This window comes from Salmo salar, chromosome 05 (assembly GCF_965601325.2).
Source record: "Salmo salar chromosome 05, fSalSal1, whole genome shotgun sequence".
Taxonomy (NCBI): Eukaryota; Metazoa; Chordata; class Actinopteri; order Salmoniformes; family Salmonidae; genus Salmo; species Salmo salar.
Genome location: NC_138295.1, coordinates 54,482,881 through 54,497,626, shown reverse-complemented (window position 1 = coordinate 54,497,626; position 14,746 = coordinate 54,482,881). Strand labels below are relative to the sequence as shown.

Here is a 14,746-nt window from a genome sequence, read left to right as displayed (position 1 = left end):
GGGCCTCGTTGTTACTGTTAGAGAAGAGAGGATAGAGAGGGTGGTAAATGGGAGATATATTCAAGTGAAAGAAAGGATTGAGCTTTGAGCCGTCTGGAGGATAAGGGTATGGTGTTTCAAGTGTAGTGTGTGCCTCAGTCAATGAAACCAAACACAAGGCGTTGGTGTCAGTCTCTCTCAGTGTGGTTAAAACCATTCACTAATCCTCATTCACAGAGGCATTTTGCTATGGTACAGTAGGTTGGTTCACTTAAACTACTAGATGGAAACCATGTTGAATGGTTGACCTTAACATGGCATTACAAATTGACTTCCTCCAATGTAATTCAACCTGAACCTTCATGACTATACACATCCCCAACTGCAAGTATAAACGAAACCCTTTAATGCGAATTACCATGATACAGGGGGACCAGGTAAAACAGTGCTTTGACTCCTTTATCATGTCTCAAAGCTTTGTGTTGGCTGGTTGTTGTGCAGAAGTAAAACCTGAAGGCATGACCTTTTACCTTGTGTTCTGCCACTGTGGCTTATCCTAAATATTCCCTGAGTAAATGAGACAGACGGCGTTCATCGCCTAAAAGGGGAACCACTTCATCTGCTGGATCCAATTAATAATGCAGTCACTACAGTCCCTCCACAACCCATAAGCAAACACAGATTTCTCTGAGCAACTGTAATTTCTAGGGCAGCCATTCCGGCTCAAGTGTGAAGTCACATGTCGACACATATCATGTTGGAATGTGCCACGGGGCCCAGGAAAAGACATTTGGAGGAACATAATAGATATTTCATTAGCACCCTGTGGTGTTAGTGCTGGGGGAACGGGAGCGTGTAAGACACACACTGAAGACCGCTTGCCTCCAGATACAGAAAAAATAAAAAAATTCTCTCCACAAGCAGTAGGGTTCATATGGCACTTTTTTTTCTTATTTTTTTAAGTCCCTGTTGTACAAATGCCATTTGTGGGAAACAATTTTCTTCAGGTTATGTGCACCAGGTTTATTGCCAAACATACAAGTTCCTTAAAAATAATGTTTTGACAAGAAATTGTGATGTTGTAAATTATTTTATAACTCAAGCACACATTCAAACAGCCATTCGAAGATTGTGAGTTGTTGAGGGCAATATCAACCATTGCGAAGTATAAAATACCATCAGGTAATGGATTCGAACTAAACATGCAACATTTATGAGAGTTGCAGTAATCTTTGAATTCAGTTACTTGACTGGGAAAACTCAGAATTCTGAAAACTCTGCATTTGTCAATCAACATTAGATTATATACAGAACCACACATTCTGTGCCTCTGTACCTTCAAAATGCTCTATATCACTGACAATACACTAATACAGGAAGGTGGGAAACATACATTTCTCAGCACAGATTCTTGGAGATAACCCTGTAGGGTGTAAAGGGCTGAAGCCATGACAGCCTCATTTCAGAGGACAAGGCTGCTGCTATATTACCCTGCTACCATTCTGGTATTACCTGTTCACGCTCTAATAATTTGGCGTTCCCCTCACCCAGGATGATAAACATGAACATTATCACTGAATATTATCGAGGGGAATATTGTTGCCCTATACGCCATAGATGTATTCATCATTTCAGGTATAATCAGGCAGGTATAATCTTTGAAATGGCATGACCGTCAGTATGACAGTGTATTACTGCTTTAGATGGATCTAGCGGCCCCATATCCTTCCATTAATAAATCCTATGTTTTGAGAAATGTAAAATAGATCAACTAAAATGTGTGTCTGTATATTTTATATCATATTTCAAGTACTCAACCATCAATAACTCAACCAGTTTCTCTCCCACTTGGTTGAGACCTATACAGTGTGACAGGGACGGCTTTGGGTACTGTTAAAATGTTTGTTGTGATAGGCCTACACAAATGACGACGCATGGCAGAACAATGCCAAGATGACACGCGACATGCCTGGCCCTGTATGCCATATTGTATTATCACAGCAGACTGGCCAAGTCCATCACTCTAGGGTCTGTCTAGCCCCCATCCTCCTGATCCCCAGTATGCGTGCGTGTTTGCGGGTGTGTGAGTGTGTGAGAGAGATAGAGACAGATAGCGAGAGAGAGAGAGAGAGAGAGAGAGAGAGAGAGAGAGAGAATAAAGAGAGTTCTGTCCAATAGGAACACATACAGCACCAGCACCATCACCATGGGGACCACTGTATTAATCCTGCCCTGTCCTTTTGTCACCAGACAGAAAGATTAAATCTGTGCTGCCCAGCCTTGTACTCTGCTGGGAGCAGTGAACAGACTGGGCACAGGACACAATAACACACCCGAGGGAGGTCGTCGTCTCCTATTAATGTGTTTCTGACGTCCTCCAAATTCAATATGGCAGTAGGGGATATTCAAGGGGGAACTGTGAATGGTTTGTTGATGAAAGGACACAGAATGTGCATATACAGTATAACCCTTGAACAAAATGTCCTGAGCCAAATTCTTACTCAAATGGTGGTGTGGCTCAAAAAAAATGTCAATGGAAAACACCTGTGCTTATTCTGAACAAAATGACATGTTGCTAAAAGGGGCCATTAGACTACAGCACTCAAAAGGGTGGAAAGGACACGGCTGCACTCCCTGAAGACTGTTTGTGCATGTTCTACAATCGAAACACTGATGTGTTAGTTTTCATTCAACATGTCTCACGATGGGGGATAATGTCCAAAATAATCTGACAAATTACACAATAGGCTTAATCAGTAATCTACCTTCCCTCAAGATGTATTGTAGGTTATCTGCATGAATATGTTTCCTCTATCAAACTCTCAAGCAACATTCTCCGTCATCTACTTCCAATCTGTTGCCTTTGTGCTACCTTTTCAAAGACTTCTGTTGACTTTAACAGCGAGAGAAGTGTTTACAGGTGGCAAATTATTGAAGACTCCATTACGCTGCCAGTTAGTCAAACAAATTGGTATTGTGGACCGGATCCAAACCCCCATCGGCAATTAAGCAGCATTCATCAAAAAAATCTAATGGTGGGGAGATGGGAAAAATGTGACTCAATTTGCATTAGCAAGCAATGTAAATTACCAGAGTGGTGAAGATGTAGTGGTAGTACTCTGTCATCATTCCCATCGTCTGGGCCTGTAGGGGAGAGGGAGGGGGTTAGAGAGACAAGACAATGAAGAAGGTCACTGTGTCACGCTGGGGTAATTTGCAATCAATATCCACAGTCAAAACAAACAATGGCAAACAAACTGGGAGAAAATGGGAGAAAAGCCACAGGTCTTAATGAGTGTATTGACCATCGCTGTGTGTCGTCGTCGTTGTCAAGTTCGTGATGCTGTTTTTGTTGAAATTATGGAGCAAATGTGACCCTTGGATAATAAAATAAAAGCAAGTTGTGATTCTACACTGCCTGAGGGCTTTTTCAACACCATGCATTTAAAGGGTTTGCAATTGCTCTGATCACGGTACTCCCTCCCTGGAGAAAGGAGGCCTTCAATCAAAGAAGTGAGCAGTAATCTGTTCCTCCTATTGCACCATCCCCCCATCACGACCACCACTTATTTCACTCAATCTACATTCAAATGTTCTACGTTCCCATGGCGGCAGTATTTCCTGTTTAATTGTACCATCTGTTGTGAAGAATACCCAAGGTAATGCAAATAATTTGCTGTTTTTTTGAAGTGGAAGTCTCTTCTCCATTTAACACACCTACAGACTACAAATAACATTTATGACACTATCAATACTATAAGATGTCAGAAGGGAAAAAATATTTCCAACGCATTACAATTTTTTGATATAGGATCTCGATTATTGTTGGATGAATGCCAGCCTATGGAAAGTATAGCGCCCAAATAAAATGTTGATTAAATGGCTGGGAGTATAAAGAGCGTATGATTTTTTAAATATATATATATATATATATATATATATATATATATATATATATATATATATATATATATATATATATAACCTGCACTTTCAAAGTCACATTAAGATGTGTGTTTTGGGTCCCTCGCCTGACTCTACTACATCCTCATCAACTTAATTTCATTGGCCTCCATCTGTCCCTCTCTCCCCTGGTGACCAAGCCACTTAAAGAAACGTGACAAAAAGTGCTTCTGGGATGGAAGCGTCGCTAAAGGGTCATCGCTTTTTAAGAGACACCTGGGATATAGCTCTGGGACAGGTCCAAACAGAAGGTCCGGTCCTGCCATGTTTTCCATGTATTTTCTCTACACCTGGAGGGGGGATATGAACTGACGAGGGGAGGTTGTTTTTAGGTGAGAACACCAGACAGGCTGCAGAGTGCAGACAGACAGGTATAAAGCAGGGCATTGTGGGGAGGCCAGGGACTATCAGTAAACTCCATATTAAAGTTCAAACGTAGTGTTATACATGTCTATTTTTAAAGCGGGTTTAAAAATACAAGATACATTTTTGACGTGAACCTCCATTATCTTGACTAGAGTTGCTGAACATCTCTTCGTCCTCAGAAGAGTCATATCTAACAGAAGGGGTATGACGTATAAGGCCAGCAATCTTTTGAATATATTATTTTGTTTCAACCATCAACACATTTTTACAACATCAAACGTAAACTGAACTACTTATGTTAAAATGCATTTGGATTACATTCTGTGTCCTCACCACATACTGTAAGCGATAAATATGTGAGGGTTTATATTTTGCAGTTTATTGGTCTGATATGCATCTGTAACCACTGTATGCAGATTACATCGGAAGATACATGAGCAAAATTCAGCAATTTTCATCAGAAACCACAGTATGTGCTTCAATATCAATATTAAACTCAACAAAGAGTGTTCCTGCTGTGTGAGTTAGAACATCAAATAACAGCATTTCATCTGTAGTGTAAAAGACAATAAATATCATGGCAACCAAAATAAGCACAGCAAAACACATAATATTGCCTTTGAAAAACAGATATACATAACTCAGTTTTGACACTGTTGCAATAACGATTTCCAAAAAGCTTCAGAATGGCTCAAAGCAGAACGATTCTTTTGTGAGACAACTATATAATAATATAAACCCAATTCCAGAATGTACAGTTGAAGTCAGAAATGTACATACACTTAGGTTGGAGTCATTAAAAATCGTTTTTCAACCACTCCACACATTTCTTGTAAACAAACTATAGTTTTGGCAAGTCGGTCAGGACATCTACTTTGTGCATGACACAAGTAATATTTCCAACAATTGTTTGCAGACAGATTATTTCACTTGTAATTCACTGTATCACAATTCCAGTGGGTCAGAGGTTTACATCCACTAAGTTGACTGTGCCTTTAAATAGCTTGGAAAATTACAGAAAATGATGTCACGGCTTTAGAAGCTTCTGATAGGCTAATTGACATAATTTGAGTCAATTGGAGGTGCACCTGTGGATGTATTTCAAGGCCTACCTTCAAACTCAGTGCCTCTTTGCTTGACATCATGGGAACATCTAAATAAATCAGCCAAGACTTTTTAAAAAAAAACTGTAGAACTCCACAAGTCTAGTTCATCCTTGGGAGCAATTTCCAAATGCCTGAAGGTACCATGTTCATCTGTACAAACAATAGTACGCAAGTATAAACACCATGGGACCACGCCGCCGTCATACCGCTCAGAAAGGAGACGCGTTCTGTCTCCTAGAGATGAATGCACTTTGGTGCGAAAAGTGCAAATCAATCCCAGAACAACAGCAAAGGACCCTGTGAAGATGCTAGAGGAAAAAGGTACAAAAGTATCTATATCCACAGTAAAACAAGTCCTATATTGACATAACCTGAAAGGCTGCTCAGCAAGGAAGAAGCCACTGCTCCAAAACTGTCATAAAAATGCCAGACTACGATTTGCAACTGCACATGGGGACAAAGATCGTACTTTCTGGAGAAAAGTCTGATGAAACAAAAATAAAATTGTATGGCCATAATGACCATTGTAATGTTTGGAGGAAAAAGGGGGAGGCTTGCAAGCCAAAGAACACCAACCCAACCGGGAAGCACGGGGGTGTCAACATCATGTTGTGGGGGTGCTTTGCTGCAGGAGGACTGGTGCACTTCACAAAATAGATGGCATCATGAGGTAGAAAAATGATGTGGCTATATTGAAGCAACATCTCCAAACATCAGTCAGGAAGTTAAAGCTTGGTTGCAAATGGGTCTTCCAAATGGACAATGACCCCAAGCATACTTCCAAAGTTGTGGAAAATGGCTTAAGGACAACAAAGTCAAGGTATTGGACTGCCATCACAAAGCCCTGACCTCAATCCCATAGGAAATTTGTGGGCAGAACTGAAAAAGTGTGTGCGAGCAAGGAGGCCTACAAACCTGACTCAGTTACACCAGCTCTGTCAGGAGGAATGGGCCAAAATTCACCCAACTTATTGTGGGAAGCTTGTGGAAGGCTACCCGAAACGTTTGACCCAAGTTAAACAATTTAAAGGCAATGCTACCACATACTAATTGAGTGTATGTAAACTTCTGACCCACTGGGAATGTGATGAAAGAAATAAAAGCTGAAATAAATCATTCTCTCTACTATTATTCTGACATTTCACATTTTTTAAATAAAGTGGTGATCCTAACTGACCTAAAACAGGCAAGTTTTACTAGGATTAAATGTCAGGAATTGTGAAACTGAGTTTAAATGTATTTGGCTGAGATGTGTGTAAACTTCCGACTTCAACTATATGTCAACGCAGAATATGAATTTGATATTGTCTATAGCCTCTATCAGTTAAATTATGTCAGCTCTGAACAGTGCCAGTGAGGCTCTCACCTGTTTAAGGATCTGTGCAGCCATTTCGTGGCTGCAGTCGAAGATAATGCGAAACTCCCGTCCTCTCTTCATCTCCTTGAGGAGAGGCCTGGTGTCCTCACCGTCAAGAGGGAGCTGGCGAATCTTTAGCCTGATGTTATACCTGGAGGGGGCCATTATCAGTTCCTGTAGTCTAATAAGACCTTTAGGAAACAAACATCAGAAAGCTAACAGCCACGCACAACATCATTCAACTGTCAACACACACATATTAAAAACATTTAACTACATTAATATTTTGCTTCCTCTAAAGTGTAATTTTGTTGTTTGTTGGTTGATGTTACACATATAACATTTACCAGACAAAAGTATCACAATTCAAAAGTATATACTGTAGAGTATTACAAACGCTTGGTTTCCAGAAAGCTTTGTATCGCTATGATTGGACTTAAGCTGATCTTAGTACTACGAAGATTTCGGGAAACTCACCCCCCCCAATCCCAATGGTTAGAAAACGTCATACTCCCACCTGTACTGTCATCGTATACGACTGTGGCTGTTTTCCACTTGAGGAACTGCACCAAATCCAAGATGCCGTAGCTGAGAGAAGAGTAATCCGGGTACAGGTTGGCGTAAAATGTGTCCCTGTTGTCCATAGGGTGATGTTTCCATCGCACCTGGATATGTGGCACTTCCAACGCATTGCAGATGGACTGGACGGCGTTTGAGGACGAGCTATGTGAGGGCCCAAATATTGCCACTACACCTAAAGACAGTTGGTCACAGGCTAGAATGGCAAGAACAGAGAGAGAATTAACTCTCGGAAAGACACCATATCACATGTTATGACGTTCAACAAGTGAGCTGAATAATGTATTTGGTGAATTATCAAAAATCTATAATGGTTTTGTCACAACAAAGAAAAATTGTTGCAGACTTATTTCTACTAGAATAAATCCTGGTTTCAAAGTGCAGTTAATGAAATAACATCAAACAAAATACCACTATTAAAAATCTATAACAGCCAAGTACTATGAGTTAGACTAATGAAACCCCTTGCCAGAAATACTTGCAATAAACCTTTAGGTTGGTTTGTTATGGTCTGCTGTCGTCCAATGGCCTTGCTTCCATCCTTTCCACTGCGTGGCCATTGGCCACAATCCCTGGGCAAACAAAGTGCATGTCACTCACCTTTTCTTGACGCTTCAAAACTGTCGTAGATATTAATCCTCTGTATGTCGTACGTTAACGTCGTGTTGGGCAATAAAGTCCTGTTTCTGTTGATGTTGTTCACTGCAAATTTAAAGGCAAGCTCCTCTGGGCTGACGAGCGGCACCGGTCCCTCTGTTTGCTCAAAAATCCCCCCTGAGAAAAAGGAGACAGTCACATTAGCTCAAGGCCAACTGGTCTGGAACACAGTTGTCTGAAACTACCGCCAAAATTCTTAAGGGGTTTTGCACTAAACACTGGCAGTGGACTAGATTGTGTACATTAGAGCCAGCATTAGATTTGCTCTGTAAACAGAGAGAAAGCCCCACTCCATTTCAGGGAATGCTGTGAATACCAACAGCAGCTTTGAAGTCTGCTGCAGTAATGGGAGAGAGTGAGCAGAGTGGAAAGGAGAAAGAGAAAATGGCTCCATCAGAACAGAAGCTCAGCTTCTTCTCTACTCCATTGTCCTTTTAGTTCACTTTAAAACACAGGTGGATCAGATAACTTGGAGTAGGTACTAGACTACTCAGGTATAATAGAACATATTGAATTAAATCACTATTACTACCACTAAATTGAGCATGTTGTATTTAGGGCCCTTGGTATTATAGAAATGCCGTATTGTATCAGTTAGATATGAGGAGCATAACAAGTTTCCATGTAAGTTTCCATGTCCAATTAAATACGATCAGCTTTTTCTTGTTTTTCATTTAAAAACACCAATTAGATAATATCTCGAAACTTAAACAACATAAGTGTGCATGTATCAAAATAAGGATCCAAAAACTTGGCTCCGATCGATACACCTTCCCTTCAATATTTCAGTGTTTTGCCTGGAAACAGAATCAGCACCTGTGACCTACTGGTACCCCCCAATAAGCCACTGCAAGTGGTCAACGGGATCACAGACCTCTGCTGCCACAGTGCCTTCAGAAAGTATTCACACCCCTTGATGTTTTCCACATGTTGTTGCGTTACAAAGTGGGATAAAAAAAAATATATAGTGGATTATTGGAAAATAAACCACTAATATATCTTAATTACATAAGTATTCAACACCCTGGGTCAATTCATGTTAGAATCACCTTTGGCAGTGATTACAGCTGTGAGTCTTTCTAGGTAAGTCTCTAAGACCACACCTGTATTGTTCAATATTTGCCCATTATTCTTAAAAAAATTGCTGATCATTGCTAGAAAGCTATTTTCAAGTCTTGCAATACATTTTCAGGCTGATTTAAGTCAAAACTGTAACTAGGCCACTCATGAACATTCTTGGTAAGCAACTCCGGTGTATATTTGGCCTTTTATGTAATTGTCCTGCTGAAAAGTATGAATTTCTCTCCCATTGTCTGTTGAAAAGCAGACTGAACCAAGTTTTGCTCTAGGATTTGGCCAATGCTTAGCTCTATTCCATTTCTTTTCATTATAAAAAAAAATCCATAATCCTTGCCAATGACAATCATGCCCATAACATGATGCAGCCACCACCATGCTTGAAAATGTGTTGGATTTGTCCCAAACATAATACTTTGAAATCAGGACAAAGTTAATTTCTATTGCAAACAGGATGTATATTTTGGAATTATTCTGTACAGGCTTCCTTCTTTTCACTCTGTATTTATGTTAGTATTGTGGAGTAACTACAATGTTGTTTATCCATCTTCAGTTACCTCTTATCACAGCCATTCAACTCTATAACTCTTTTAAAATCACCATTGGTGAAATCCCTGATCGGTTTCCTTCCTCTCCGGCAACTGAGTTGGGAAGGGCACCTGTATCTTTGTAGTGACTGTGTCTATTGATACACCATCCAAAGTGTAATTAATAACTTTATCATGCTCAAAGGGATATTCAATGTATTTTTTCCCCCATCTACCAATAAGTGCCCTGGTGTTTGTGGTTGAATCTGTGCTTGCAATTCACTGTTCGACCGAGGGACTTGTATGTGTGTGGTACAGAGATGGGGTAGTAATTTAGGAATCATGTTAAACATTATTATTGCACACAGAGTGAGTCCATGCAACTTATTATTAAGCACACTTTTACTTCTGAACTTATTTAGGCTTGCCATAACAAAAGTGTTGAATACTTATTGACTCAAGACAATTCAGCTTTGAATTTGTAATTAAGTTGTAAATATTTTGAAAAACAAAATTCCACTTTTACATAATGGTGTATGCGTGTAAACCAGTGACACAAAATCTTAATTTAATCAATTTTAAATTCAGGCGGTAACAAAAAAATTGGGAAAAAGTTAAGGGGTATGAATACTTTCTGAAGGTACTGTATTTGCAGTGGAAACGGAAGAAGCCAAGCCCATTACGCTACTACAGTGTCCATATTAGGACAGCCTCAGAGTCACGTAACTTTGAAGCTGTCCTCATATGGGCACCATACACTATTTATGACTGTGAAACCCCCTTTGATTCCAAGGGGATATGATTACTACATTAAGTAATTGCTGGAGTATATACTAATTTGACTGTTAAGAGGATAAAATGTGCATTGCTCAGAAGCACTTTAACAAATTTAATAAACAGGGAGACCTGCTCCTTGGGAAGAAATCCGGGGATAATTTGCATCATCCTTTTTCACAATCCTGCCAGAAGCACAACGCCAAGGCTTTAATGGGTTAGGAATTTCCAGACGCATCAAATAATGAGGAATAAGCAGCTCAGTTTTGATACCACAATATCCACATTAATAAACAAAGGGGTATATTATTATTGAACGATAGTTACACAGAAAATAAGCACTCCCGGTTAGGCAATGTAATGTAATTTATGACTGAGGGTAAACACAAACTGAGATGCAACTTTAGATTCAGGATTTGTTCTTGTGAACCTCAGATTAACATGTTTACTATTCTTAGTCTGCCTCACAGAGGCCCTTAATTAATCTCTTGGGTTGTAGCCTGGCACCTAATTGCAGGTTCCTATTTTAATATTTTGGCTCTCAAGAACATTTTGGTAAATCAGGTGCATTTAAAAGCTACAATAGTTCACTCTAAATAAAATAAATGAACAGCTGTGTGTGAGAAAACGCACAAACCTAAACTATGACCTTTATAAAGAAAAGTTTGACATTACATAACCTTGCATAATATAAGCCTATAGTACGTGTCCTGACTTCCTTCGTGAGGCTTATGTGTACAGTAGCATAGAATTCAGTAAAACAAAGCACTAGACACACGGTCAGATCCTAAGAAAACATTTCACACCACAACACTGCATCAATAACAGCAAACACGGGTCCATTCTAGCTATGTGTCCACTTTTACTTCAGTGGCAAAACACTGTAACACTGTTGACCTGGTTTATGTATCATTCTGATGACACCTGTTGTGGTGAGGGAAAACATAATAACATTGTTGTTATATTCCACTTAAGACTACAATTGACTTGTTTTGTATTGTACAATTGACATTTGTGTTTGAATTGTGCATCCAGTTCTTGCCTCTTGTCAGTGCTGCTAAGCATGAAGCAAATCTCTCTGATACTGTCAATCTACAGTTGAAGTCGGAGGTTTACATACACCTTAACCAAATACATTTAAACTCAGCTTTTCACAATTCCTGACATTTAATCCTAGTAAAAATTGCCTGTCTTAAGTCAGTTAGGATCACCACTATTTTAAGAATGTGAAATGTCAGAATAAAAGCAGAGAGAATTATTTATTTCAGCTTTTATTTCTTTCATCACGTTCCCAGTGGGTCAGAAGTTTACATACACTCAATTAGTATTTGGTAACATTGCCTTTAAATTGTTTAACTTGGGTCAAACGTTTTGGGTAGCCTTCCACAAGCTTCCCACAATAAGTTGGGTGAATTGTGGCCCATTCCTCCTGACAGAGCTGGAGTAACTGAGTCAGGTTTGTAGGCCTCCTTGCTCGCACAAGCTTTTTCAGTTCTGCCCACAAATCTCCTATAGGATTGAGATCAGGGCTTTGTGATGGCCAGTCCAAAACCTTGACTTTGTTGTCCTTAAGCCATTTTGCCACAACTTTGGAAGTACGCTTGGGTCATTGTCCATTTGGAAGACCCATTTGCGACCAAGCTTTAACTTCCTGACTGATGTCTTGAGATGTTGCTTCAATATTTCCACATCATTTTTCTACCTCATGATGCCATCTATGTTGTGAAGTGCACCAGTCCCTCTTGCAGCGAAGCACCCCACAACATGATGCTGCCACCCCGTGCTTCACGGTTGGGATGGTGTTCTTCGGCTTGCAAGCCTTCTCCTTTTTCCTCCAAACATAACGATGGTCATGATGGCCATCTATTTTTGTTTCATCAGACCAGATGACGTTTCTCCGAAAGTTACGATCTTTGTCCCCATCTGCAGTTGCAAACCGTAGTCTGGCTTTTTTATGGCGGGTTTGGAGCAGTGGCTTCTTCCTTGCTGAGTGGCCTTTCAGGTTACGTCAATATAGGACTTGTTTTACTGTGGATATAGAAACTTTTGTACCTGTTTCCTCCAGCATCTTCACAAGGTCCTTTGCTGTTGTTCTGGGATTGATTTGCACTTTTTGCACCAAAGTACGTTCATATCTAGGAGACAGAACGCGTCTCCTTCCTGAGCGGTATGACGGCTGGGTGGTCCCATGTTGTTTATACTTGCGAACTATTGCTTGTACAGATGAATGTAGTACCTTCAGGCATTTGGAAATTGCTCCCAACGATGAACTAGACTTGTGGAGGTCTACAACTTATTTTCTGAGGTCTTGGCTGATTTCTTTTGATTTTCCCATGATGTCAAGCAAAGAGGCACTGAGTTTGAAGGTAGGCCTTGAAATACATCCACAAGTACACCACCAATTGACTCAAATGATGTCAATTAGCCTATCAGAAGCTTCTAAAGCCATGACATAATTTTCTGGAATTTTCCAAGCTATTTAAAGGCACAGTCAACTTAGTACATGTAAACTTCTTACCCACTGGTATTGTGATACAGTGTATTCTAAGTGAAATAATCCGTCTGTAAACAATTGTTGGGAAAATTACTTGGGTCATGCACAAAGTAGATGTCCTAAACGACTTGCCAAAACAATAGTTTGTTACAAGAAATGTGTGGAGTGGTTGAAAAACGAGTTTTAATGACTCCAACATAAGTGTATGTAAACTTCCGACTTCAACTGTACATCTGTGTCATTCTGGGAACATTCAATAAATTCCCTAGTTTTCCCAAAATCCTGGATCTGGGATTCCCAGAATCAGGAGGGAATAAGCAGAAAATCTAGATCCATATAACCAGGATTTCCCAGAATTTATTGACATTTCCCAGAATTTTGTAACCCTAGTCCTAAGGATTCCATTTGAGTATGTCTGATTTTTACCAAATCACAATGAAGAATAGATGGGAACATTCAGATACATTCTCATCTTAATTCTCTGTGTATCACATAAATAACAAATCTGTGGTCTTAAATATGTTTGTTGTTACAGTAGATCTAATTAGTAGTTTGGCTAGAGCAAAAATCAGCTAGGAGTAAAATTGGGAGAAGAAATAGCAGGGTCACACTACTGGTTTCTCTATAATCCATCCTTACAATATAGCCTACCACACATTGTGCTTGTTCATATTCACCATACTGCCAGACAGAACCATGCCAAGGCCTAAACAATGACACAATATAATTTTGCTCTTGGATAAAGGTATGCTAGCCCACTGAATTTCTGAGTGTAGCGCCTTTGTACTTTTTTTCTCTGGTAGGATTCCCAATCTGCCTGTGAATAGCTTCCCTGCTCCCTGGATCTGTGAAAGCACTTAGCGATACAATGAGAGAAAAGATGCAAGCAAACAATGACCATCACAAAGCACCTGTAAAACACTGTAGGTTTGGAAAATAGAACAGATTTTAGCTGTAATATGTTCCTCTTTAATGACATGTAACACATTTGGTGGCAGTGATGGGATCTGAGAAAAAAAGTGCAACTCAAGTGCTGTTTAGAAAGCTGAAAGACTTTATGAGACATCAGAAAGCTTACATTTGATAAACATACCCACAATTGCACATTGCACATTTGATTTTCTTATCCAAATGAGAGTTAATTTTTAAATTGATTGCACAGTCGCTATTCTGTTTTCGTCAACTGCACCCATTCATCATCCAAATGCAAGCACTCAATCATCAGTAATGGTTAAACGATGCATTAACTACCCCTCAGAACCACTAATACCATAACAAACAAATGTTCCTGCTCACATCTATCCATCTGTTGGAATTAGAGTTGTTCTACATTTGTATAGTAATCTGCACAAGTTGTCAATGTAATTGACCTTATATCAAACTCTTGGTTTCTATTTAAAGACCAAGTTAACCCACTGAGCTAAAGTCTAGGTATTAGCTCTGGGATCTATATAACACAAGACTTCAGATCAAAAAAAAGAAAAAATATTACTCAGCACACAACTTCAATTCCCTGAACATTCTTAAAACAATTACTTGACCATATGATACCAGTTGACTAGACTATGGTTGAGGGCCACAGACACAGTTCTGATTGGCTAGGTTGGGTCATTACATTACTCTTATTGAAGTGGAAGACTTTCATTATTACATCTGTCATGAAATGGATACTGAAAGTCGTATGTCTTTGGATTGGAATGACCATAACAGGACTGATTTTCATCATTAGATGAAATCTTGTTTAACTTCTCACTGTCTTAACTGTCTGTACCCTGATTCTGCAAGAGCACTCAAATTAAAGCTTTGTAATGGGGGACAATTTTACAAAGCATCTTATATCATCATATACATTTAATTTGGCCCCATA

At 39.5% G+C, this 14,746-nt stretch overlaps 1 protein-coding gene across 1 annotated transcript in view; it reads right to left on the bottom strand.

Moving 5' to 3' along the window:
* LOC106605119 (glutamate receptor ionotropic, kainate 3) overlaps nucleotides 1-14,746 on the bottom strand; it is a 120,836-nt gene that overhangs the window by 41,226 nt on the left and 64,864 nt on the right. The window contains exons 2-5 of the mRNA XM_082975282.1: nucleotides 7,951-8,124; nucleotides 7,289-7,546; nucleotides 6,781-6,962; nucleotides 3,070-3,123 (exon numbers count right to left, since the gene is read on the bottom strand). Coding sequence (XP_082831408.1) covers nucleotides 3,070-3,123; nucleotides 6,781-6,962; nucleotides 7,289-7,546; nucleotides 7,951-8,124 — 668 coding nt within the window. The remainder of the gene's footprint in view (nucleotides 1-3,069; nucleotides 3,124-6,780; nucleotides 6,963-7,288; nucleotides 7,547-7,950; nucleotides 8,125-14,746) is intronic.